The sequence below is a fragment of the Vidua macroura genome, chromosome 8 (assembly GCF_024509145.1).
Source record: "Vidua macroura isolate BioBank_ID:100142 chromosome 8, ASM2450914v1, whole genome shotgun sequence".
Lineage (NCBI taxonomy): Eukaryota > Metazoa > Chordata > Aves > Passeriformes > Viduidae > Vidua > Vidua macroura.
The window spans coordinates 14,491,202-14,517,779 of NC_071578.1; the positions used below are offsets into that span (position 1 = coordinate 14,491,202).

Consider the following 26,578-nt stretch of genomic DNA (forward strand, 5'->3'; position numbering starts at 1 on the left):
CATCGGTGTCTCCCAAAACACCTTGTTCTTAACAGAGGAACTGGGGAGGGAATGACTGCATAGTGCTGGTGTCAGAGCCTGCTTCAGCACTGACAGATGTGCAGGCTGTAGGAAGAATCCAAACTTGGAAAGAGTGATTAAATTTATGATTATGGTCAATATAAAGAGTTTGTGACTTATGTTGAGATTTTATGAGTCATGGTCATGATTATGATACTGGTAGCTCAATTATGATGGGGCTACCAGTATCATAATCATGATAATTAAGGTGAGAATATTCTGCTGACCCAGCTGCCTCAGGTTTTTGAACATGGGCTAAGAACGTGACAAGGCAGAGAAACTCTTCAGAGAAGATACGAGCAGTGAGGGCTGGAGGAATTTGGTTGATTGCCTGGCAGAGACCTCTGGATCAAACCCTGTGTGAGACAGGCTTGAATCAATGCCTAGTTTTGAAAAGCTGTAATATGCTGTACAACAGATGGATAAAGACAAGGGAGCACAGGGAAACTATGGTATTGCTGGCCAAAGAGGTGCTCCTTAGATTACTTTGACCCTCTGTGGTCCCAGTGAATGTTTTCTGGGTATTTTAGTGGAGGAAGATTTATGGAAGGAGCTGAAGGACAGTAAAGCTTTATGGGTTTTTAGGAGGAGCATGCTCCAGCTGTGAGGGTAGAGAAAATAGGTTATGCTTGCTTTCAACATCAAAGAGAGCGGAATCCTGTGCTGAGGGCAACACTTCAACTCTGAGTGAGAGACCAAAGCCAGGGTGAGGATGAGCTGTGACCTGTACTAAAAACTGAGACAAGCAATGGGATGGGGCGTTATATAGGAAGGTGTCATAAGCAAGTGGCCCCCTTAGCAGCAGTGCTCCAAGTGGTTTTGAGCAAGGCCAGAGGACAGCTCTGCCAGTGTCAGAAAGAAGAATCACATCAGCAGTCCAGATGGAGAAGGGCTGAGTGACTGCTCCATTCACTTCTTACTCACTGCTCAGTTTACAGCTCTCATGAGCAGGGTATTGGTTCTGGCCCGGAGGACATAGCACTAGGGATAGTTTTATTTACAAAACCATGTGGATTTAATCAGACAAATTGCTAATAATTAACCACTGAGTTGGACATTGAGCCTTTCTTTGGTATTGATGATTCCTGAGGAATTACTCATTGTGTCACCCTTGACTTCTGAGTTATCTTCTAACTCCGTTACAAGAGACAACAAGATTGTTGCAGTCACCCTACTGTTCCTGTTTTGTTGGCATTCAGCAGGCTTCTCACTGGAGAGGTCTGTTGCACCAAAGTAATGTCTTTAGCAGGTCCAGACGAGTTTGTGTCTGTTGATGTGCACTGATCAAGGCTATGGTTTCTGAGCAATGGCTGTGGTGTCCTGCAGTGACTCTGTGACTTCCCTTCCCTGTATCTCCCGTTTGGTCTCTTTCTTGGGTCTTCCTCTCCTCCTTTCTGAGCCTGTGCAGCTTCCCAAGCCCTTTTGATCACTGCTTTGGTTTGTAGGGTTGTGCAATAGCAGACAGTTAATTAGTAACTGTGGGTGATCAGAGGGTTTTGTCCCAAGACCGCTTGAGGGTGTGTGGGGACTTTATCCCAAGCGTCTGCCCAGGTGTCTCAGTTGGGCAGAGCGAGAGGAAGGAGCTGCTGTTTCTTCTCCCCTGAACTATGTCAGCAGCCCTGGAGAAGTTCTGCGGCTCCGTCTTCTGGGTGAGTGACTGCAGCATCCCCACTGCCTGTTCTCGGCGTAGGACACCGCCTGTGGGGGGAGAGCAGTGGCTTCCAAGGCTCGCAGCCTGTCCTGCCAGTGAGACCCAAGTGGTCGGCAGAGGTTCTGGGGTTTATCCAGGAGTGCCATGGCATTGAGTGCTGTGCACTGCCTGCACAGTGTTCACCAAACAGTGAGGCAATGACACCTCTAACTGAGCTCTGTCCTGTTTTAGCCTTCCTAGGAACACAGGACAGCCTGTATGGACTTGTGGAGAATGATTTGGCTTCAGCTGCTTCTGCTGGCTTGGCTCCAGCAAGGGCTGGCCATCCCACATTCAGGCAGAGAGACGGGGATGGGGATATCACTTGGACCTTGGCTGAGTGCTGAAATGCCCAGCCAGGAGGGTGGGTGTTGAAGGGGGGGATGTAATGGGGTGGAGCTGGGTGGGCAGGACCTATAGGAGTGTTGGCTCTTGTCCTGTGTGCCAAGTCAGAGCCAAGCCATCGTAAGTGACTTGGTGTTCTGTCCTTGCTGCCCCCAGAATGATTCCTACCTTGCTCGTCCGGATGCCGACCTGCCTGTGTGCTTCCAGCAGACTGTGCTGGTCTGGATCCCCCTTGGCTTCTTCTGGATTTTGGCCCCATGGCAGCTCCTGCCCATGTGCAAATCCAGAGCCAAGAAATCCTCTGTGACCAAACTCTACATCATCAAGCAGGTAGAGTGGAGCTGAAGGGGCACAGATGACAGGCTGGAGCAGCCTGAGGTGTTGGTGGTATGAGTGGAAAGACTCTGTGCTACAGTCAGGTGTGGGATGGAGAGATGAGAAGTGTGGGAGGGAAGGAGCAATGGGATAGGGAACCATCTGGGACAGAAATGTAAAGGGGAGCTGAGCAGGAGGCATATCTGGCACAGAGGGCATAACAAGGAGGGATGCACTGGGAGGGAGGGCAGAGTGTCTATTGGGGCCTCTCATCTTGTGGGCTGCTATCTTCTGAACTGAAAATAATGGCAATGCTCCTGTGGAGCTGTGGCACATTCACAGGGTTGAAAGCTGTCCCAGGCCAAGTCTGGGTTGAAGAGGGTGTATTTTATGCTGAACTCTGTTGTCTCCCCGTGGTTCCCAGTGTCCACAATGGGCTGGCCCTCTCTCCCCACAGGTGCTGGCTACTCTGCTGATGCTGACAGCAGTGGCAGAGCTGGCCCTGGCGTTTGTGGACGCCGAGCAGGGTGCTGTGCCAGCTGTGCAGTACACAAACCCCAGCCTGTACATCGCCACCTGGGTAAGGGCTCGGCCGTGAACGTGCTGTGTGTCACCAGGGACAGGGTGAGACTGCAGCACCGAGCACAACAAGGCTTTCCTAGCACAGAGGTCAGAGGGAAGCTGTGTCCACGGGGCAAGACTAGCCTGGAAATTGGGTAGGACTAGCCCCAAACTTGTGTGGGTGGTGCATGAGGGTGATATGTTGAGGGCAGGTGCCTGGCTGTACAGTGCTCACTGCTGTTATCCTTAAAACTGGGATGATTCTGTGCCTGCAAGTGTAGCTGAGCTCTCTGATAGAACGTTCCTTGGAGAAGTATGCTTTTCACAGGACTGATTTTGCAGTGTGAACATCAGACCATGGCTTGCAGCTCTGATGTCTCACAGCTTCCTTTACATTGCTGCTCAGTTTTGGGCAGAGATCCAGGAAGTACCACGGGGTGCCCAGGCAGAGGAGAAAGCTGGCTAAAGAGGATCTAGTGGCTATTAGTGTGATGGAATATGTGCATGGTAGTTACAGACGTCTTGTGTGAGACATGGAGTGTTCTAACAGTCTTAACAAATGCTCAGGAGCTACACTTAAAAGCAAAACAAGACCTTCATTTGCTCTCCTTATTTTACCGTGTCATTTAGTTTCACATGCAGAGTCCATGTGAGATGATAAGGCAAGCAGACTCCCCAGAGAGGCTGCACTGCTGGAATGTGATCTGGGTTCCGTTCCAGGTCTGGAGGCAAGGTGCTGGAGACAGGGTGTGACCCCTCACGGCTTGACATGTCTGAGAATCTGGAGTGAGAAGAGCTAGAAAGAGAAATAGTGCCCTGCTATTATGTCAGAGTACATTCAAACCTGATCTTATGTCTTCCTGAAATAAACCTTTGCCTTATATAATTAATTCTGAAGCTCATGAAGGGTTGGTGGTGTGTTCAGGGTATTTAAAGCAGTGAATCCCAGCAGATCATGTGTGCTGGCATCCCAGGACACATGCTCCAAAGGGCACTTTTAGAGCCAGACCTAGTCCTGCAGCTCTGACTGATTTTCTTTCCCCCAGATTAAGGTCCTGCTGGTGCAGGATGCACGACGCTTCTGCATGCGCAGAGATTCGGGGGTGCTTTTCTGCTTCTGGATACTGACCCTTCTCTGTGGGATTCTGCCTTTCCAGTCGCTCGTCCGGAAAGCCCTGCAGGTTGGGTTTGACAGGAAGCTCTGCGCTTCCCCATGGTCTCGCTCTGTTCCCAAAGAAAGCTTCTTCATACTCTTCTCTTGACAAGCTCTCTGTGGTATCACTGGGGTTCCAGCTGCCCTGGACACCTTGGGGAACCAGAAAAGACCTGAGAAGGAATTGCTGTTTGAATTCATCCTGTCTCTTGGGGAAGTAAAACCTCTCCAGGACTAATTTCTCCCCTTAAACACTTATGGGAGGAGGTCAGGGAGAAGCAGGGAGAGGTGGCAAAGGGAAGCTGATCCATGACTCAGAGTGAGTTTTGCACTGCTCTGTTGGGCTCAGCCAGGGGATGGATCTTGTCTCTGAGTACCCAGGGCCTTGAGTCAATCCCCAGCAATAACCCTGGGCTTTCCATTCCTGCAGGAACCAATCTCTGACCTGCCACGGTTTATCCTTTTCTTCATCTCCTACGGGCTCCAGCTGCTGCTCTTCCTTGTCTCAGGCTTCTCAGATATTGCCCCAGAAACAAAGGAAATCGGGAAGAAGGTGTGAGGACTACATGGGACTGGGTTTGGGGCACCACATCCTGAGCATTGTGTGGGGCAGGGCGGGCTCTGTGCAGGCTCCAGGCTCCTTGGGAAGACCTGAAGACTTCAGCACAGGGCTCAGCAAGAGCTGGAGCCTGCAGCATGGGGCATCTGCATGTGTGTCCAGGGTGGGCTGCTGCTGGCTCTGAGCTAAGGTTTCTGGGGCTGGAGCTGGCATGGTTTGAAACCTATGAGGCTCCTTAACGGCTGGGAGAGCTAAAGCAGCTTTTGTCAAAACCATTCCCCAGCATAAACAATGTCTCAGTACCCACTTTGCTTTGTACCGCAGAACCCAGAGGTGACAGCCTCCTTCCTGAGCTCCATCACCTTTCAGTGGTACAGCAGGTGAGCAGGGCTCTGAGGGAGGGCTGGCAAAATGCAGGGGTGCCTCAGGGGAACCTGCAGCACAGGCTTGGAGATGCACCACGTTGGGTGCAGCCTGTGCAGCCTGAGCCCAGGGCCAGGATGGTGTGAAGGCTCTGCATTTGAGCAAGGAGTCTCCAACAAGTATCATTGGATTTCTCTGTCCCACAGCACGGTTTTCAAGGGCTATCGCAAGCCTCTGGAAATAGAGGATGTCTGGGAATTGAAAGATAAAGACAAGACAAAGGCTCTTTACACTGCTTTTGAGAAGAACATGAAGACTGCGATGCAGAAAGCCAGAGCAGAACTGGCGAAACGGAAACGCAAGAAGAGACGCCAGGAAGGTGACCCAGACCACGGGAACAGCATGAGCAAGGCCCAGAGCCAAGACATCCTGGTGCTGGTAAATCCATTCCTGCTTTTGGCCTTGTATGAGGCTGAGACATCCAGGTCCAGCCTCAGGGAGTAGGGTCACCTCACCTCCCTGCAGCCATCTGCTGGGTTTTCCCTTCTTTGATCCTGCAGGACCATGGGCTAGGATAGGGGAAACCATGATAGGATCTTCCTGTCATGTCCTTGGCAGATCCCCATATTTTGAGAGACCAAGAAAATCTCCATATTTCCACCTTACATAAAGAGAAGAACCCTCAAATCTGCAGTACAAGCAGTTCCCTTATGTCTATCTAGCTCAGATACTTTCCAGCAATGAGGTCAGAGGGAACATCATTCCATGACCACCCCTGGCCTCAGATGCTTCATGATTTTTGCCTGATATTTGGGCAGGTTTAAGTTTTAACAATTGTCTTTGGTACAAAAGAGAAGGTGGTAGTCCTGGGTGTGTATGACATAAGCAGAGATCAGTGAAAGGGAATGTGACAGGAGCTAAAGTGAAAGCTTTGTTCAGGATACCTGATCTGGGGTCAGTGAGGAACTGCCCTGAAGCATCCTTCCAGATGCAGGATGCCTACACAACCAGCTCCCTCACTTCTGTGTGGGCTTTCCTCTAGGAGGAGAAGCAGCCAAAGAAGAAGAAGAAGAAGGGAGGCAATGAGGACTCAGGCCCTCCCAAGGATTACCCCAGGGGCTGGTTGATGAAAACCCTGGTCAAGACCTTCCAGCAGAATCTCCTGCTAGCAGTGGCATTCAAGGTGGTGCATGATGCCCTTGTGTTTGTCAGCCCCCAGCTGCTGAAGTGAGTCCTTTCTCTCTGTCTCTGTCGTGACTGTGCACCTAGCCCCACCATCTCCCAGTGTGTGCACTTGTATCCAGCCCCACCATCTCCATGTGTGCCTCTGCCAGCCACAGACCCTGGGGACATTTTGTGCCCTCATCAAAAATGGGAGAATGTGCTGGGGTACAGTTTAACAAAGAACTGATCTGAGCTGGCTGCCAGCTCCCTTGCATCCTGTTATGCAGCCCTGCTCCCTCCCTGGAGACAGTCCTGGCTCTTCTTTGGGGCCCTCCAGGAGTCAGTGCAGCTCAGCCCAGCAGAGCCTCTGTTTTGCAGAGCAGCACAGTCTCTGTGGTGTGGATGATCTTCCATTAGTGACCCTCTGCCGTGTCTGTGGCACAACAGGGTTCCCAGCTTGCTGACCGTCGAGCCAGCTCTCTGGGGCAGGGTTTTGCTCACCACTCTTGTGAGGATGCTCCCCCTGCATTCACTTGGAGCATCCTGCTCGGGTCTGTCTCAGTAGGGTGTGTCTCATGAGCTAATTTCCCCGGCAGGCTGCTGATTGCCTTTGTGTCGGATGAGGATTCCTTTGCCTGGCAAGGCTATTTGTATGCCATCCTGCTCTTCCTGACGGCAGTGATCCAGTCCCTCTGCCTGCAGCAGCACTTCAGCTTGTGCTTCCAGCTTGGCATAAATGTGCGAGCCAGTCTCATCGCTGCCATCTACAAGAAGGTCTGTATGGTCCTGTCATCATCCCTGCTGGCTTCCTTCAAGCTGGGCTGTGGAGAAAATCATGCACCTGCCCCATCAACCTGAAGTGTGTGCACTTTCCTCCCCAGAAGGCACAGGGAGAGCTTGGGGGACACACACCCAGCACTGAGGACACTGTGAGCCCTAGTTCTGCTTGGGACCTGGGTGCTGCAGCCATGTGTTTGACAGCTACCAGGGGCTGAGGGTGGTTTCTCTTCAGAGCAGTGCAACACCTAGGGCAGGTGCTGCTAGGATTCCTGCACAGGGGTGCTTTTCTTTGCACCCAGCACACAGTGGCTCCAGGTGTGCAGGCACTGAGGGAGCACTGGTGCCCAGTATAGAGGCACCAGGAGTAAACCCAGAAGTGGCTTCAGCCTAGTCTGCTGATTCCCTGCTCTGAGCCATGCTGCTGGCAGCAGGGCTGCTCCCAGACTGGCTTGTGCTGACTGTGCTTTCTCTTCCCAGTCACTCACCATGTCCGGAGCCACCCGCAAGGAGTCCACGGTGGGAGAGACTGTGAATCTGATGTCAGCTGATGCCCAGAGGTTCATGGACTTGGCCAACTTTATTCACCAGCTGTGGTCATCCCCCCTGCAAATTATCCTGTCCATTGTCTTCCTCTGGGGAGAGCTGGGCCCCTCGGTCTTGGCTGGCATTGCAACCCTGGTGCTGCTCCTCCCCATAAATGCGTTCCTGGTTGCCAAGGCCAAAACCATTCAGGTCAGTGGTGGGTGCAATATCCTTCCTGGTCTCCCACATCCACCCCCACTGTTGCTCCCCTCCCTCATCTTCCACACTCCCTACCCTTTGCTTTTATGCTCTGGATCTTTCCCAGCCTAGAAAGTTGATCTCACTTGGGCTGGGGGTGCCTCTAGCCTGAGCCAGAGGTGATCAGCTGCCCTGAGCAGGAGATAGGTGAGATCTGTTCTACCATCACAGCTGAACTTGAACCAGATTGGGCACAGCCATGAGGGCTAAAAATGAGGTATTGCCAACCGTAAGATAAAGCTTTAGCTTCTACCTGACAGCAGGGTGGTGTTTTTCCCCAACTTGTCCAGAGCCACAGGGAGCCAAGGCTCAGCTTCATAGGATGACTTCTCTGGGCTATGGAGCCCATCATTCCCTTCCCTGTGGCAGCCCAGATGTATTTCCAAGAGTGAGCTGCTGTCTGGTTCAGGTGATGTCAGGCTCTTCTGTTTGTAGGAGAGGAACATGAAGAACAAGGACGAACGCATGAAAATAATGACTGAAATCCTCAATGGAATCAAGGTGAGCAGTGGAGTGGAGACTCTCCAGGCAGCTGCTGCACGCCTCTTCTTGGTGCACTGTACCTGGAGGCAGCACACCTCTATAACCCTACAGCACCAGTGTTAGTCTAGCTTGGGAGCCCTGTGTCTGACCCTCAACAATTCTCATCTTTTGAAAAGTTGGCTGGGGAGGAGCTCTGGATACTTAGATTAAGACTTGGGAGTCTAGAGAGGGTTTTCTGGATGGCTGTGGTAGTGGCATGGTGGCAGAGGAGCTGGCAATGACCTTTAAGTTGAGACTGAGGGAGTGGGAGTGCAGTGGGGAAGTGCTATAAGCAGGACAGGAGAGGGGGAGATGCAGTGTCTGAGCAAGCCAGGAGATGGAGGTGCTGGCCACCAGTGAGCTGAGCGTGGATGTGGGCATTCCTGTGAGACCAGCATCTGCTCACCCTGCTCATCCTGCAGATCCTGAAGCTTTTTGCCTGGGAGCCCTCCTTTGAGAAGCGAGTTAATGAGATCCGGGCACGTGAGCTCAAGAACTTGGTGAACTTCAGTTACCTGCAGTCAGTCTCTGTCTTCGTGTTCACATGTGCTCCTTTCCTGGTGAGTGACAACAGCCCTGGGGAGGGGGGTGGCTTCCTCTGAGCTGGGGCTGGGCTGTGTCCAAGGGGGTGGGAAATATTTGGAACCTCAGCTGGAGAGTTTCTGCAGTGAGGAAGGGGCTGGCTGGTGGATATAGTTTATGGTTCTGGTTGCTGGCAGGAGAGCTGTGGTGGAAAAGGGGTTCCATAGGGGTGGTGAAATGGGGCCCAAAGGAGAACAGAAGCAGGAGGGGAACAGCTCCCCAGCACAAAGGCACTGCTGAGGCCTTGGGGCAGTGTGAGGGTCTGGGCTGCACACAAACACACTGATGGTGGCTTTCCCTTATATCTGTCCTAGGTCTCCTTGGCAAGCTTTGCTGTCTACGTGCTTGTGGATGAGAACAACGTCTTGGATGCACAGAAGGCCTTTACTGCCATCTCCCTTTTCAATGTGCTGCGCTTCCCCATGGCCACGCTGCCCATGGTCATCTCCGCCCTGGTGCAGGTCAGGCCTCACATAGGGCAGGGGGTGTGGGGGGATCCTGTGGCCTCTGTCCAAACAGCAGCTGGGGCTCAGGTGTGTGATGGATCCCCAGGGGTCAGTGCACAGGACTCTGCTGGCAGTGGGGTGGGACAGGACTCACGTGCATAACACAGGTTTGGGGCCCAGAGGTTGGGTGGGGACTGTGATGTGATGCTTTGCACAGCCAGCTGTGCCCCATGCCCATGTGCCATCCTCATCCTCTTTCTACCATGGCAGGCCAATGTGTCGACTGCGAGGCTGGAGCGCTACCTGAGTGGAGAAGACCTGGACACCTCAGCTATCCACCACAACCCCATTGCAGGCAGGTGAACCTCCAGATTACTCCCTGTGGGCCTCAGGCTGGCCCAGCCCCGGGCTTTCCCCTCTCTGAGGGACATCTCTCTCTGGCAGGCAGTGCTGTGCGTTTCTCAGAGGCCACTTTTTCCTGGGAGCAGGACGGCAACGCTGCCATAAGAGAGTGAGTGCTCTGCGCCACATCAGGGCAGAGGGCTGGGGAAGGGGAGGCTTTCTGTGTTCTGTGGGGAGGGCAATCACCTCCACAGTGCTGCTAGGCATGAGTGTCCCAGAGACACTGCCCTGTCCCACGCAGGGACTGACGGGTGACCTGGCAGTGCTGCTTCCTCAGCCCTCATGTCTTTGCAGCGTCACCCTGGATGTCACGCCTGGGAGCCTGGTGGCTGTGGTGGGGGCTGTGGGCTCAGGCAAATCTTCGTTGGTGTCAGCCATGCTCGGGGAGATGGAGAATATCAAGGGACACATCAACATCCAGGTGAGAGGAACCAGCTGGTGCACAGGGCTTTGGGGCTGCCTGGGAGCTCAGCGGGGAAGTAGAGCAGGACTGTCCCAAAGTGGTGGCTCGGGGCAAGGACAGGCTGCAGGAGGTGTCAGTGCTCAGGCTGATCTCTGACAGGTAGCTGTTGTCTCTCCTTCCAGGGCTCCCTGGCCTATGTCCCCCAGCAGGCCTGGATCCAGAATGCCACACTGAAAGATAACATCATTTTTGGGTCAGAGCTGGATGAAGCCAGGTATCAGCAGGTCCTCAAGGCTTGCGCCCTCCTTCCAGACCTGGAATTGCTGCCTGCAGGTGACCAGACAGAGATTGGAGAGAAGGTATCAGCCCTGGGCACTATGGGTTTCCGATAGCACCTGCAGCAGAGGTCAGAGCTGTTGCCCTGTGCCAGCCCCATGTCCAGGGAGGTCCTTCCCTTCCTTCCAGGGAATCAACCTGAGTGGGGGCCAGAAGCAGCGGGTCAGCCTGGCCCGGGCGGTGTACAGCAACGCAGACATCTACATACTGGATGATCCGCTGTCTGCCGTGGACGCCCACGTGGGCAAGTACCTCTTCGAGCACGTGCTGGGGCCAAAAGGGCTGCTGCGAAAGAAGGTGAGCACCCATAGCCTCCAACCCACCACCCAGACAGGCAGGAGTGGCACTGGCACGGTGTTAGCCATCCGAGGAAGTCTGAGGTTGCTTGCCTGGGACAGAGAGGAATCCTGCAGCTTTCACATGGGGCTGCAGCAGGCAGGAGAGGCCTCAAGAGTGCCCAGAGGGGGTACCCTGTGTTCTCATAGCCATGCATTGCTAAGCAGACAAGTCCCCAAGTGGGAGATGGAGAGCCTGCAGACCCATGGCTGGGGATGAGGGGTGCTCTGATGATCACTACCCTGCAACCCCTTTGTTGCAGACACGGATCTTGGTGACGCACAGTATCAGTTTCCTGCCCCAGGTCGATAACATTGTGGTGCTGGCAGCAGGAGCAGTGTCTGAGCATGGCTCCTACAGCACCCTGCTTGCAAACAAGGGGGCCTTTTCCCAGTTCCTGAACTTGTATGGAAATCAGGAGGAGAATGTTTCAGAGGAAAATATTGCAGGTACTGGGAACACAGTGGGGCTGTGGCAGTTAGAGTGGCTGTGCATATATCTTGGGGATATGAAGGTGTGATGTGTCAGCCTGACCTGGCCCTATCCAGCCCAGGCTCCAATGGTGGCTGCTGTGAATCCTTCTCAGCTTCTAGCAATCAGCAGCACAATAACTTCCTGACTAAGACTGGCATTCAGGCATTATGTTAAACATTCAGCATGGGACCTGTTTAACTTTTTTACTCCCTTTTTAGTTCATTTATTATGGGTCCCAAAATCTTATGTGGCAACAGGCTCCATGTTTTTGTGATGCTGGGGTCAGAAAGATCCTTTGTTCTAAACATCCCACTGGATAATTTCATCTTTATCATGTCCCCCAGTGCTATGGGGAGGAGTGGTGTCAGGTCAGGTGAGTGCTTACCCTGTCAGAGCTCAGCCCAGTTGTCCAGCTGCAGCCTGGCTATTCCCAGTATGTCTTCACAGGGCCCACCTCCACCTGCTCAAGGAGATGCTTCTGAGCTGGAGTGATATGACCTACCAGATCTTGCACTACTAAACTAGTACAAATCTCTGCTTGAGGTCTGGCCAGTGGTGCCGGGATAAGTCAGCAGGAGGGATTGCCTCCGTGCAGGCCTTTAGCTCTATGTCCCCTGTCAGTTCTCCCCCCAGCACAATGTATTTCTTCCTCCTCCTGCTGTGCTGGTCTTGCAGCAAGCTTGGAGGTGGTGTGAAATGTAGTGGTAGGACACAGCCTAGGCCTAGGGTACGGCCCAGAGCTGAGTGCAGCAGAGGTGTGGTGTATGGCATCTGCTCTTTCCTCAGTGCCTGACCCTACCTTCCCTCATGCCTGTGCTTGTAGCTGTTGCTTTAGCTGGGGATGAAGAGGAGGCTGATGAAGCTGTTGATCCTTGCACGGAGGAGCGCACTGAAGATGTGGTGACTATGACCCTGAAGCGAGAGGCCAGCATCCATCGGAGGAAATTGAGTCGCAGGTGGGCCACGACATGAGCTCTCAGCTCTTTCCCCTGCCACATGCACTGCTCCCTCAGAGACAGGGATCTGGGGGCTTCCCAGGGAGTTCCAGCTGGGAGCCTCCCTGCCTGCTCCTACCACAAGCTGCTCTGAGTCAGGAGCATCTTACTCACACTAGTGTGCCACAGCCTTACTCTGCAGTCTTCCCTGAAACTTGTGCTGATGGCCAGTTCTGCTTTTGGCAATGAGACTTTAATTTTATGGCTGCACATGCCTAGTGCTTCCACAAGGCTCACTCAAAGCTGCCCCAGTTAGGACATTATTTTCCAGAGGACTCCACCACCAGTGCAGCACAGGGATGGACCCCCAGGAAATTAGGACCAATCCAACAGCCTGTGACTAATGGTACTCATCACCTCCCTGCAGCCTTAGTAAAAAGAGCACCAGTTCCCAGAAGAAGGCCCAGGAGGAGCCCCCAAAGAACCTGAAGGGACAGCAACTGATCGAGAAAGAAGCTGTGGAAACCGGCAGGGTGAGGAGAATGGAGGGATGAAGCACTGTGCTGCCCTGGCTAAGTGCTGCCAGACCCTGACTGTGGCTCAGAGAAGCTGGTGTGGGCTTCCACAGCCAAGAGACACGAGGGAGACAGAGCTGCCTGGCACTGGTGGGTGGGGTGGTGGAGGGGAGCACTGTGGGCTGCAAGGTGGAGTCCCAAGGCTGTGCTGGGTGTCATTGCCTGCGGTGTGATGGGCTCGATTGGTCCACAGGTGAAGTTCTCCATGTACCTGCGGTACCTGCGTGCTGTTGGCTCGTGCTTTACCTTCTGGATCGTCATGGGCTACGTTGGACAATACGCCGCCTACGTGGGGAGCAACCTGTGGCTCAGTGACTGGACTGACGACTCGGTGCGCTATCAGAACCAGACCTATCCCACACAGCAGCGGGACCTGCGGATCGGTGTCTTTGGGGCACTGGGAGTGTCACAAGGTGAGTGTGGGAGGAGAGCAGTTCCCACTCTCCTCATTTGTGTGGTCCAGGAGGGATATGACTTGCAAGGCCTGCAGCCAGCAGTGCGGTAAGGAGCAGGGACCCAGCATTTTGCTAATTTTCCTGCTGCTGCCTTCCTTCCAGCTCCTGGCTGAATTGTGGACACATGCCAGTCTGAAAGCAGCATAAATTGTCCCAAGTCTGTGTTGCCCCCTCAGTTTAAGATAATTTTCTTTAATCAAGACATAGTGCTAGGGCCCAAGGCTTTCCAATAGGGTTAGCGTTCCTCCCCTGCACTGGAACGCAGTTGCTGAGGCCTCCCAAGAAGGTGGGATGTAGGATTATCCCGGTGGCTTGCTGCAGAGCTGCTGGCTTGGTGCTGCTTGGTGCGTCCATCAAGCCAAAGGGTACCTTGGGCCAGTGTCACCCGTGAGCTGGTGACAGCCCCGTGCTTTCCTTGCAGCTCTCTTCCTGCTCTTTGCAACCATGCTGTCTGCCCGGGGCACCGTGCGAGCCTCCCGTGTCATGCACCAGCAGCTGCTCAGCAACATCCTGCGCGCGCCCATGAGCTTCTTCGACACCACCCCTGTCGGCCGCATCGTCAATAGGTTTGCCAAGGTATGAGAACACCCCAACATGCAGAAGGTGTTTGTTCCACTACATCTGCAGAGCTTTGGGTAGTGGCATAACCCTGCTCTGTTGAGCACTGCACAGCTGAGCCCAGGAAAGGGCCAGGAAGGAACCAGGAGGACATGGGGATGCAAGGCTGACCATGAGCCAAACCACATCCTGGGCACTATTAGAAAGACAGTGTGGCAAATCACAGGAAGTTGTTACCTCCTCTGCTCAGTGCTGAGGAGCTTACACCTGGATACTGTATCCTGTTTGGAGTCACCTGGGCAAGAAGAATGTGGAGAAACAGAAGAGGGTCCATAGTAGATGACTAAGAGAGGTAAGAGCCTAGGGCTCATGTCCCACAGTGAGAAGTCCTTCTGGTTATAGACTTCCAGCAAAATCTACAATCTTTTCTATCTAAGTGAAGGTCAAAAACAAAGAGAAAATGAGAAAGGAGGGAAAATGCAAACAGGTAATTTCAAGTGTGCTGCTTCTCCACTTCTTCCTTTGGTATCATCTCTTGTTTTGGAAATTAAATTTCTTCTTAAAATTAAGCCTATTAAGCCTGGGTTTACTCTGAGTTGAGGGAGTATGTGGTGCCTGGCTAGGAGATGGATGAGGACCAGCTGGAGACCTGGGTGCACCTGCATGGACCTGGAGCTTTCCCCGTCCCTCTTTTTGCTTCAATTACTGCCTCTGCATCCTAGGGCCTGATGAAGATGCAGTTCTTAAAGCTGGTCTGTGTAACGGGAATATTATAGGAAGTTTGTCACAGCATACGTCGCAGTTGAGCTGGCCACAATACACAAAGCATCACCATACAATTTCAGAAAGCTTTAGGCATTCGCCCAAACAGTAACACCATACCATATCAGAAGGCTTCAGGTGTCTGCCCATACAGTGTAACATCATGTCACTTCAGAAGGCTGCAAGCACCTGCTCATCTTGTTCTTTTGCCCAACCTTTTATACCCTTCATCTTACATGTTTTACACCTGTGTGTCCTCTTTACCCTTTTGTGATTGGTTAGTGCACTTCAGCACTCCATGTCTCATTACCTTCAATGCTGTTCACCTGTTTTTCACAGCTGTAGCCCATTAGGGATGAAGCTCAGCTGCAGCCCCACTCCCAAGTACCACAAAATGTGTACTAACAAGTTTCTCTGTTAACTCAGCTGTTCTCAAGCTAAGAACTGTGCCCCTAAATGAGGTTGTGACCATAACACCAATTCAGGATGATCTGATATTTTTACAAGTGTCTGGCACTGTGTTACCACAGGAGTGTGTAGGAACCCTGTATGTATGAGGCCTTTGGGCTTCTCCTTCTCTCTGGGGTCACTGACTGCTTCTCTATACTTTTTTATATACTCCAGGACATCTTCACGGTAGATGAAACCATTCCCATGTCCTTCCGCAGCTGGATCTCCTGTTTCATGGCCATCATTAGCACACTGATTGTGATCTGCCTGGCCACTCCATTCTTTGCTGTCGTTATCATTCCCTTGAGCATCTTCTACTATTTTGTGCTGGTGCGTAACTGGGCCATGAGCGAAGCTTCTGCCCTGCTGAGAGCAGTATCTTGGTGGCTGCTGGGCTTTGTGTTGGTAACCAGTCTGTGTCGCTCGTTTCAGCGCTTCTACGTCTCCACGTCACGCCAGCTAAGGCGTCTGGACTCTGTCACCAGGTCTCCCATCTACTCCCACTTCGGTGAGACTGTGTCAGGCCTTTCTGTGATCCGGGCCTATGGACACCAAGAACGGTTCCTGAAGCAAAATGAGATCACCATGGACATAAATCAGAAAAGTGTTTATTCCTGGATAGTATCAAATAGGTGAGTTTTACCACTTATGCCACAGCATAGCTTGCAGCACTTCTGCCCAGGGCTGTTGGGTCCTGAGAGAGGTCCCTGGGATCCTGCATTCCTCCCTCTTGATTTCAGCATTGTGGTTTGCCTAGGTACTGGGGCAGTTTAGGATAGGGGCACCATCTGTGGCAATGGGACATTTTAGGGTGATTTTGAAAGCCAAAGTATGCTCCCCTACAAAGTGTCCAGAGGCTGGGCAGGGTGAGCTGTGCAGTCAAGGGCTGAGATGCTCTTGGTGAGTTCTGGCAAGAGGGTGATCCTCCAGGCCCAGCAGGAGTCTGATGCGGGCGCTTTCTGGTTTTGAATCTTACTGGTAAATTATTTGGGTGTGTGAGGGTTGAATGTTTGGGGCTCTTCTGATACATGGCATTACCAGCACAGGAGTTTATGTGTGAGACATGGACTGACATAAATTAACCTGCTTGCAGAATTGGCCACAAATGACCTGCTGTGTACATGCACCAATGTGTGCCGCGTGCACAGCACTGGGCTCGTGGCTAGCTGTGAGGGATGTTTGTGCTATTACTGGTGGGCTGTGTGTTGGGCACAGGCAGATGCCTTCCTGCCTCTCTCACTGCCCTTCAGCTGTCCTCTCCTGGTGCAGGTGGTTGGCCATCCGCTTGGAGTTCGTTGGGAGCCTGGTGGTCTTCTTCTCTGCACTTCTGGCAGTGATTGCAAAGGGCACTTTGGAGGGTGGCATCGTGGGTCTTTCTGTCTCCTCCGCTCTCAATGTGAGTCACTGAAAGCATTTTCTCATTCTGGGACAGGGACGGGGTTGTCTCTGGGAGCTCTGGGCTGGTGGCAGGATGCTGTACTGCCACCAGCTCTGATCATGGAAATGGGATTATCTGGGGTGTCCCATCACCTGGGGAGTGGCTATAGAGCCAGGGAAGCACATATTCATCCCAGTGTGAGTGGGATACTTGCTGCCACGGGGAGGAATATGGCCCTGCTGTGGATCAGAGATGCTGCAGCAAAGTTTTTGAAGGGCTGGGGAGAGGTGGGCTGTGTCTTGGCAGTGGAGCATTAGGGGACAGGCCAGGTATGCTTGTGCCCAGGATGATTCCCTGGGCTGAGGTGGGAGGTGGTTGTTCCTGGGTGCCACTGAGCTTTGCACCCTCTGATTCTGCCATGCAGGTGACCCAGACACTGAACTGGCTGGTGCGGACATCTTCGGAGCTGGAGACCAACATCGTGGCTGTGGAGCGAGTCCATGAGTACATGACAGTGAAGAATGAGGTGAGGAATCCAGGGTCTGGGCAAACACCTGCTGCACAGCTTGGTGCTCGTCAGCATTGCTGAGTGAACCCCCCTAATGCTCCTGTGCCCTCCCCCAGGCTCCATGGGTGACAAAAAAGCGTCCACCACATGGCTGGCCCAGCAGAGGCGAGATCCAGTTCATTGACTACAAAGTTCGCTACCGACCTGAACTGGACCTGGTTCTTCAGGGGATCACCTGTAATATTGGAAGCACTGAGAAGGTGCCTCTGCCCTCACTATGCTCTTTACAGAGACTCTGTTAAAGTTGTTTCTTCTTCTCGGCTTTAGTCCATGTGCTGGGGTGGGATGGTGATGGGATGTGTCTCCTGTGGACTTGAGCTGCAGGAAAGGAAACAAAGCAGACAGTCTGGGTGATGGTAAGGGCAGGAAGGCCCGCCAGACCAAGATGGAGAGCATCTGCCCTGTTTTCTACAGCCCTGTCATCTGGTCTAAAAAGCTGCTTCCACAGGTTGGGGTTGTGGGCCGGACCGGGGCTGGAAAATCCTCCCTCACCAACTGCCTGTTCCGGGTGCTGGAGGCGGCTGGAGGGAAGATCATCATCGACGACGTGGACATAGCAACAATTGGCCTCCATGACCTGCGCAAGAGCCTCACCATCATCCCCCAGGTGAGCTGATCCCCACCTTTCCACGTCCCACTGCTGCATGCCCCTTGCAGGCACTGCATGGCCTCAGGGTGTCCCTGGGTGCTGTGGACGCGCCAAAGGCCTGTGAGCAGGCTGTCACCACATCCCTTGCCAGCTGCAGGCAGTGGTGTGAGCAGAATGTGGCCACACTTGGAGGCTAGGACCCATTTCCCCTGCTACATGGCCGTGGTGGGGCTGAACATGGTGTTGTCCCTGGCAGGACCCTGTGCTCTTCACTGGAACCTTGCGGATGAACCTGGACCCCTTTGACCAGTACTCAGACGAGGAGGTCTGGAAGGCCCTGGAGCTGGCTCACCTGAAGACATATGTGCAAGGCCTTCCTGAGAGGCTGCTGCATCTTGTGAGCGAGGCAGGGGAGAACTTGAGGTGAGCAGAGAAGCAGATGCAGGTCCAGCTCCCCTCCCTTACCTAGATCCCTGGAACTGCAGCCTCAAGCAAAGCAGCTGTCCAGGGATGATGCACAGAAGCTTCTGGGCAGTGAAGATGGAAGAAAATGGCTGAGGAGCCAGTGTCAGCCAACCCTTCTGTGGTGGCCCAGAGAGTAATATGCTGAGGGATGAGGTGCTTGGGGTGGCAGATGGTCAGCGGGGAAAGGCCAGGGACAGTGCTGGGGTCAGAGCAGCAAGAGGCAGTAGGCTTGCAGAAGGTCCGCTAGCGTTGGTCTAGTAACTTGTGCTCTTCATTTCATCCCAGTGTTGGGCAGAGGCAGCTGGTGTGCCTGGCCCGGGCCCTTCTCCGCAAAGCCAAGATCCTCATCCTCGATGAAGCAACAGCAGCTGTAGATCTGGAAACTGATCATTTGATCCAGACAACAATCCGGAGTGCGTTTGCTGACTGCACTGTCCTTACTATCGCCCATCGCCTCCACACAATCATGGACAGCAACAGGTACCATGGGACAATAGTGCAGGGCAAATGGAATGGGGATTTGAACTCCTGGCATGGGGTGAGAGGTGGACAGCAGCGGAAGCAAGAATGCAGCCAGAGGAGCAGGGGTGGATGCAGAGCCTGGGGCAGTTATATGCAGTGGTGAAAAGCCCATGCAGAAGTGCTGCCTTTGTTGGAGAAACATTTTTTGGGATCCTTCTTTACAGCAACAGACCCTAGAAGCATTTGCTGTTGACACCTTATGTATGTGACCCATAACACAGGGAGGAGGGCTGTGCCCTCACCACTGCTGAGAGAACCACATAAAGTGGCTTAGGAGTGAGGGTTGGTGGGCTGTCAGTGCTGGCCCCTGCAGCACTATCCACTCAGATCCTGGGAGTTGAGGCCTGGTTCCCTTCTGCCAGGGTGATGGTGCTGCACGCTGGGCAGATTGTGGAATTCGACAGCCCCGAGCAGCTGCTCATGAAGCAGGGCATCTTCTCCGCGATGGCAAAGGACGCCGGCATCACCGCTGCAGAAACCACCGCTCTGTAGGCAGAGTGCTGCAGGGGCCGGGCGTGTGCGACAGCTCCTCCTGCTGCCGCTCACCCAGCGGGCGCTGGTGTCTCCCACAGCCAAGCTGCCCAGGAATCGGCCTCTCTGCAGCAGGCAAGCAAAGAGGGTGGCTTCTCTTGCTGTCCAGAGACAGAGCATCTGGACTTGAGCGAGCTGTTAACCTCACTACCACATCCTGCCTGCTGTGCACATAAGGGTCTGGAGCTGCATCATTTATTCCAGGATAGAGGGGAAAAACTATCTGTCAGGCAGGGAGATCATGACCTCCAGTGGGGGTGATCTTAGTTTTTGTACTTCACCATGCAAGGTGAATATACTTTAGAGATGCTTTAGCATTATGGAATGAAATTTACAGTTTAATCAAAGAATGAATGTTATAATTTATTTACTTTTTGTAACTGTTGGTAGTCTTCCAACTACAAGGCAGATGTCAAGGCATAGAAGCCTCGGTTTAGCTTTAAACCTGGCTAGTGCTTGGGTGGGGAGAGCTGCCAACAGAGGTTACACAGAGCTGGGCAGTCTAAACTGGGGGCCACAACTCTACTCATGCAAGAACACGGCTCTGTAGCAAAACCAGGGCTGCCTGCCTGCCTTCCCTGTGGCTACTGCTCCCTTTGATTGTATTGCAAATAAATGAGCCTCTCCCTGAGGTTATCACAACCACTTGTGGGGCAGATTTTGGGCTATGGTTCCAGACTGCAAATCTGATGGTGGTGACAACAAGCTGGAGAACAGCAGGCACACATCTGTGTACATCCATGCACACACAAAGTATGGTGATTATTGTTAACAAACCCGTGACTCTTTGTTCTTGGGCCAGATCTCCTCATGCAGGGAGCAGGTGCCCACTTAAGAGTGTGGCAACCATTCACCCCTCCAGCCCCTACTGCCCTGGAGCCCCAGAGTCATGTAACACACAGCTGGCAGAAGAGGGCAGTTCAACCACTTCATCTTAATAAAGAAGGTTCCAGTGTTTCCTCATGCCTGAGCTGCAGCTGGCACAAACACCAAGGCACTAGAATGCTGGACCCCATCAAAATGGAAACGTTGTTCCTGGCCCTGTAGGGTCTGCATGAAGGCTGCAGCACCTGCCAGTCACTCCTCCCAGGTCTCCCAATACTTGCAAAGGCACCTTCTATACACAAGGGCAAATCTTTATTTGCAGAGCAGCAGAACAGGGGATACAAACACTGCCCCATTAAGGGAATCTCTTCCCTTCAGGACATGGCAGTAGCCATATCACACACCAACCCAGCAAAAGGCACCACAGCCCTCCCAGGGATGATGGTCCTGCTGCTCCAGAGTGTCAGCACCCTCCCCAGTGCCGTGCAGGAAAGCACAGGTGAGGCAATTCTGGTCAGACCCCAGAAAACAGGCTGGAGGACAGCTTGTGCTTTGCCTTCTCCCCTGCCCCAGCTCAGAGCAGCCAGGTGGGCACGGCCGTGCAAAGATGGGTCCTGGGCACAGCCAATACTGCTCTGATAGGGGTATGGTTTTCTGGGCTTCTGGCTCACCTGAGAACCTGATGGTTGCTGGCAGCAGCAGACCTTGTAAAGGCCAAGCCCCTGGGAGACCAAGCACAGGGAGAAGGCACCTGCTGGCAGCTTTGTTTTGAGGGTTTCAGAGGCCATACCCATCCCAGGCCTGTAGCTCAACTACTCCCAGCAAACCTCAGAGCTGCTTCCCCAGGCAGTGTGTGTAAATGTCCCACCCCAAATCCTGCAGAGACAGGTGAGACCAGGCTCCTGCTGCACAGGGAGCATATTCACAAAATCTGGGTTGCTTTTAATACTACTTGACTAAAGACAATCTCCAGAAACTCAGCATTAGCCTTCCACAATTTAAATCTACAGCAGCTCCTCAGCCTGAGTCAAGCCTTACCCTTCTGGGCAAGTGACAGCCCCAAGCTTTGCTCCCCTGCTCCTGCCTGGACACAGGAGGCTCAAACACACCTCAGAGGTGAACTCACCCCTGCCCTCACACAAGCTGCTGCTCCTGCCTACCTGGCCAGCCCACCGTTCTTTCTCCCCTAAAGGGGCGATGGCAGCCAGTGTTTGGGGCCCAGGAGCACTGCACAGCTGTGAGAGGCATAGCCTTAAGGGTGAGCAGTGGGGGCTGCAGGGCTGGCCAGCCTCCCCCAGACCCTAGCAGTCCCAGCAGGAACAAGGCATGGGGTGCAGGCTCTGTCTGCTGCCTCACGTGTACTCTGTCTTCCGGATGTAACTTGAGGGCACATAGCCCTGCTTGCCATGGGCCTCAGCCAGCCACCACTCCTGATTGCCTGTGATGTCCTCAAACTGCAGGATCCTGAGTCTCTGGTTAGCTGACACGCTCAGCTCATTGGTGTTTCGGCCTTTGAAGGTGTAGAGAGCATAGTAGACCTGCCAGACAAGGGGAGAGCATCAGTTAGATGGTCACACCACACAGCCTTAATCTCACACTGCATAGGATGTGTGGGCTTTTGTCCTTCACCCCAGTGACAGCTGTGGCCCCATCCTGGCCTCTGCCCACCCTCATCTGAAGCCTGGTTCTCTGCTGTTGGAAGAAAACGTCTCATACCCTACCTCCTACATATTCCTGGTCACTGCCAGGGAAGAGGATGATTCAGTCCCCAGCCAAACAGTTAGCCCTTGGCATCCCCAGCCCCATGAGGGTGGCTGAAGACTCACCTGGTTGCCCTCTGACTCGCTGTTCTCCAGCCCTGAGTCTCTGTCCTCCACCGAGGGCGTGGGCCTGAGACGTGCTTTGGTGGGGTGCCCGTTGCGAGAGCTGGAGCTGCAGCCCAGCTCGGGGCGGCTGTAGCGGCGCTGAGACGTCACGGTACCAGCCAGTGGGGCCGTCCTGTCGCCAGAGCCAAGCTGGGGCACAGAGGGGGAGTCCACCTCCAGTGGAGGCTGTGGGGACTGGTACACATCTGCTGGGGAGACAGAGTCCTGCAGGGGTTTCTGAGTGAAGGTGACGGCCGCCCCACTGGGGCTGAAGGTCAGGGTGGCGTTGCTTTGGGGAGAGGAGCTGCTGTGCTCCGACTCGTTGGAAGAGTGGCTGCCCACAGAGACGTCCGACTGGCTGCGGCGGGGGTTGTAGGGCTTCAGAAAGGAGCTGTACACAAAGCCTTTGGTCACTGCAGAGAGGGAGAGGAAGTGAGCTCAGACTGGGGCACAGGGAGATCAGAGGAGGAGACTCACAGCAAGCACCAAGGGCAGGGAACAGCCACCTACCCCCATTGTCTATGAGCCAGCGATTCTGGCTGCCCATGGGGTCCTTCTTCTTGATCACGCCCACAATGTCTCCTTCCAACAGGGAGACATCCAGGTCTTGGGCAGCATTGAAATTGCGGTCTGCCTGGAAGAGACTCTCTGGGGGATAGCGGGCCAGGAGGGCAGCTCGGATGTCATCTGACTGCAGGAAGTAGGTTGGCTGCAGAGGAACAAGGCAGGTGTGAGTGGCTGTCCTGGGCTCTGCAAGCCCTGACACCGGGCAGAGGGAACTCACCAAGCCAGCGAGGGGCTGCCGCCGGGCAGACTGCCGTTCCATGCTTTTCCTTTCAAAAGTCTTCTTGGGAGCCGCCTGGGACTCTGGGAAGAAGGTGAAGGCCTGGAGCTGCTGGAGGACTCGACTGTGCTCATCCTGGAAGATGGCAATGAGGTTCCCTTCCCTGCCAGACACCTTCAGTAACTGGAACCAGAGCAAAGTCGGGATCCTGGTTAGGTGATCGGTGCTGCAAGAAGTGGCCAAGAGCTACAGCGTAGACCATGGCAGGGCTCTGCGTCCTGCCTGTGACTTGCATCAGGCACAGGTTTGCAGTCCTGTCTGGACACAGCTCTAAGTGGTCCTCAAACTTGTGACCCGAGATTCTCCCAAGTGAATGCTCTCATGCCACTGCTCCAAGAGCCTTCTACACACAACTGCAACATAACCCTGCAATCCCTGCCCCAACACCATCCCACAGGAGCCCTCCACAAGTCACCTGTGGCCTGAAACTGCAGTAGCAGCTTCCCCCACGATGTGACAGGTCCCAGTGAGGCTCAGGGACAAGATTAGCGCTGCCCTGAGCCCAGGGTGCTGCCTGCCCTGTGGGAACCCACCGACAGCAGGGGTCTGAGCTCCTCCAGGGCCAGGCGCACGAAGTCGCAGTGTGCCTCGGCATAGCCCCGCACGCAGCTGGCAAAGAGCTCCTTGGCGAAGCGCAGGAACTTGGGCAGCTCGTCCAGCAGCTGGGCATTGAGGGCCTCGTAGTTGTTGCGGGCTGACTGCAGCTCCTCCAGCGTTCGCTTGTCCTTCAGCTTCTCCGCTCGCTCAGTGCAGTTGTGGAAGTCGAGCAGTTTGTCGAAGCGTTTCTGCACCAGCTTGTGGGGCCCCGCAAACATGCTCAGCAGCTGGCTCAGGGGCGAGATCACCAGCCGCTCCGTCCGCTCTTTCTGGTGGGCAGAGGTGCAGTGAGAAGGTGAGACAAGGTGCTCTCTCCCACCGTGATGCCAACAGCTCACTCTCCAGCACACAACCTCCCCAGGACAATACAGTGACTGTCTCCTGGTGGCAGCCACTGATGCTCCAGAGGTCCCTTCCAACAGCAATTATCCTATGATCTTACATAATTGTGCCAGCATGGGTAACTCTATGCAAAGTACCTGAGCCACCTGCATAAAGAGCTGTAGCATTTCAGGTAGGGCTGAAAAAATGAATATCTAACAGGCAGAGTCATAAACTGCCAGGCATCAAAGCTCTCAGGAGGGCAGAGCTAAACAGGAATGCTCACAGCTCTCCCAGGTTACCCTCCCTGCAGCCTCCCAGGGCCTGCCCATCTGCAGCTGACTCCCAGGTGGGCCCCAAAGGGGCATAAGCCTCACTCACAAAGCTGGAGAAGAGCTGGTCGCTGATGAGACGATTCACTTTCTGGAACTGGTCCAAGTCCCCACTTCCCTTCTCTGTGCACAGATCCCACATGCTCCCTGCTGCCAGTGCCTTCATACAAGCTGACTCCTGCAGCAGGGAGACACAGCTGAGCTATTCTTGCTGCCCAGAAAGGGCTCCCAGGGCAGCCCAGACCACCCAGCCCCAACAGAGCTGAGGCAGGAGCTGTGGCCAGAGGCACTGCAGGGACACACCATGCAGACAGGAGGGGCAGTGCATGGTGAGCCCCACAGGCTTGGCATCACACCCAGACTGGCTCACCCGGACGTGCTGCAGGTAGAGGGAAAGGTCCCGGATGAAGGACTTGATCAGACGCTCCTGCATCCGGAAGTTTTTCTCTGTCTCTTCAAAGGCTTCATCCTTTAGCTGTGAGAGAAAGTGTTTCAAGGGAGGTGATACAGGACTCAGCACCTCTCAGACTACAAGATGTGGGGCCCTCCTGCCCACAGCTGGACAGCAGAGATGGGTGGTTCAGACCCTAAGCTCACTCTGCCTTGCTGGCCTGGATCAGAGCTGGATGGGGGGAAGGGGTATGGAGGGACAGCAGATACTTCTGGAGAAGCACTGAAAGGTGTAAGTGCACCTGATGCACAGTACCTGGGGTGCAAAGCCTGTGAGATGCTTGAGGTGGCTGCTCACACGGTTGGATTTCTTGATGATAGAATGGAAATTGAGCTTGGATATCTTCTCCATGAGGCTATCATCATCCCCTTTTCTGTACTTTAGCACTAAAGAGATTGATATAGAAATCAAAACCCTTGTAAGCACAAACATCCATGTCTTACACTGCCTCATCAACAATCACCTTGTTAGCTCTCCTCTTCCCCAAGCCTCTGTAGTCCAAATAACCCCACATATCATTACAGAATGGCTTGGGTTGAAGTGACCTAAAAATCATCCAGTTCTAACCCCTCTGCCATGGGCAGGGACATCTATTAGACCAAGCTGCTCAAAGCCCCATCCAGCCTGGTCTTGAACACTTCCTTGGATGGGGCATCTGCAACTTCTGCAGGCAGGCTGATCCAGTGCCTTACCACCCTCACTGTAAAGACTTTTTCCTTAGATCTAATCTAATTCCTCTCAGTTTAAAGCCATTATCCAGCCCTATCACTGCATGCCCTTGTAAAATATTGTATCATAACCTCCCATCCCATCCAGCACTGTGTCACCTGTTTGGTTCTTGAGATCCCCTACAGTTTGTAGACAAACCATTCAAGCTCTTCCACAGGATTATGCACAGTGCCAGCTAAGGTGACATAGGAGATTATGTACAATAGTCCCTGGACATAGAGAAGGTGTCTATATTGCTTCTTTAGCAAATACAAGCAATCATCACATGCAGCCTGTCACCTCAGCTTCAGTGGGGCTATGAGGAAAGACTAAAGTGTAAGATTTGCACAAACTGGGGGCTTTCAAGGGAAAACAGGGAGGGTGGCCAACAGGCATCAAAGGGAGTAATTTTCTCCCTCTGTTCAGCCCCAGGGAGGCTACACTTGGGTATTGTGTCTAGTTTGGTGCCTGAAGGCCAAGACGTGGGAGAACCACATCTCGTAATCCATGAGGAGAGCTGGGGGACCCAGGTGGGCTGGATGTGAGGAAGCAGAGGGGGATCTGCTCACAACTAGCAGCTACTTGAAGGGTAGTTACAAAGGTGATGGGGCCAAACTCCCCTAAGCAGTGAGAGCTCCTCCATGACCATGGTTGCCAGCTAAGGCTCAGTGGCCAGCAGACACCGACCTCAGCACACCTACTCCTGTCTCTCTGTGCCCAGCACTGCCCAGCTCCTCACCCAGGTCCTTCCGGCGCTTGTACTCGTTGATGTTGACGTTGATTTCTTTGACTGCGAGGACAGCAGCCGTGAGTGGTGCCTTATCAGGGTGAACCTCAGGGGTAGCACTCAGCAGCTCCATCAGCAGCAGCGGGTACCGCATCACCCTCTGCACTGGCTTGATGAGGAAGGAGCCCAGGTTAATGTAGTTTGTGCAACCCCTGGAAAGTCAGGACAAAGGAGATGTATCAGATGTCAGTCTGGCTCTGCCACACACATTCTGCCTCCTCAAACCAGTGCCAATGAGACTCAGAACTCCAGTGCCTCTAAATCCACTGTACTCCCTACATCACGCCACCTTTGTGTCCAAACTCATTGCACTCCTGAACTCCTGGTGCTCTCAGATCAACCCCAGGTTTCTGCTCCTCACTCACAGCAGGTGATACTTCCCAGCCAGGATCCTCTTCATTACCAGACCCACCATGAAATCCCACATAGGCACAGCCTCATACTTGCCAGAGAGCCACTTGTTTCAGATGCTGTTCCACCAACCAACTGCCCAGATCTGTCTGCAAGTGCAGGACAGGCTGACTACAGGACCGCAGTCACTGCAGGGCTTTCCTGGCTCCCTGGGGCTGAGGGCTCCCAAATCCTGTTTCCTGCCCAAGACTTTCCCTCACCTCATCACTCATGCTGCCTACCTGTGCAGCCCACCCACTGCCTCTGGTGCCATCATGCCACAGATACCTCTCTCCTCCCTGTCGTGCCTCCACAAGGCACTGTTAGGGCACCCCAGCATGCACCCAGCCTGTGGCAGAAGGTCAGTCACAAGGGAATGGCCAGACCAACACAGACAGA

The 26,578-nt window shown here is 53.7% G+C and overlaps 2 protein-coding genes across 8 annotated transcripts in view; one reads left to right on the top strand and one right to left on the bottom strand.

The window, feature by feature from the left end:
* The first annotated feature begins 1,396 nt into the window (after positions 1-1,396).
* On the top strand, positions 1,397-19,701 carry ABCC2 (ATP binding cassette subfamily C member 2). Its single transcript, XM_053983250.1, has 32 exons — positions 1,397-1,709; positions 2,252-2,425; positions 2,868-2,990; positions 4,018-4,152; positions 4,555-4,677; positions 5,008-5,063; positions 5,253-5,484; positions 6,089-6,273; positions 6,807-6,984; positions 7,468-7,722; positions 8,206-8,271; positions 8,715-8,852; positions 9,189-9,335; positions 9,591-9,679; positions 9,769-9,831; positions 10,017-10,143; positions 10,308-10,484; positions 10,591-10,758; positions 11,060-11,246; positions 12,095-12,227; positions 12,634-12,739; positions 12,975-13,194; positions 13,658-13,812; positions 15,181-15,336; positions 15,439-15,638; positions 16,276-16,402; positions 16,809-16,910; positions 17,009-17,152; positions 17,401-17,559; positions 17,798-17,964; positions 18,292-18,486; positions 18,891-19,701. The coding sequence occupies exons 1-32, from the start codon at positions 1,668-1,670 to the stop codon at positions 19,018-19,020; spliced, it is 4,659 nt and encodes a 1,552-aa protein (XP_053839225.1). The 5' UTR covers positions 1,397-1,667; the 3' UTR covers positions 19,021-19,701.
* DNMBP (dynamin binding protein) overlaps positions 19,410-26,578 on the bottom strand; it is a 34,826-nt gene continuing 27,657 nt past the window's right edge. For all 7 annotated transcript variants that reach the window (XM_053983253.1, XM_053983252.1, XM_053983251.1 and 4 more), the window contains 9 exons: positions 25,742-25,941; positions 24,550-24,680; positions 24,214-24,318; positions 23,893-24,021; positions 23,127-23,459; positions 22,534-22,716; positions 22,260-22,458; positions 21,711-22,162; positions 19,410-21,422 (listed from right to left, as the gene is read on the bottom strand). In XM_053983253.1, the coding sequence (XP_053839228.1) occupies positions 21,237-21,422; positions 21,711-22,162; positions 22,260-22,458; positions 22,534-22,716; positions 23,127-23,459; positions 23,893-24,021; positions 24,214-24,318; positions 24,550-24,680; positions 25,742-25,941 (1,918 nt within the window). In that variant the 3' untranslated portion in view covers positions 19,410-21,236. The remainder of the gene's footprint in view (positions 21,423-21,710; positions 22,163-22,259; positions 22,459-22,533; positions 22,717-23,126; positions 23,460-23,892; positions 24,022-24,213; positions 24,319-24,549; positions 24,681-25,741; positions 25,942-26,578) is intronic.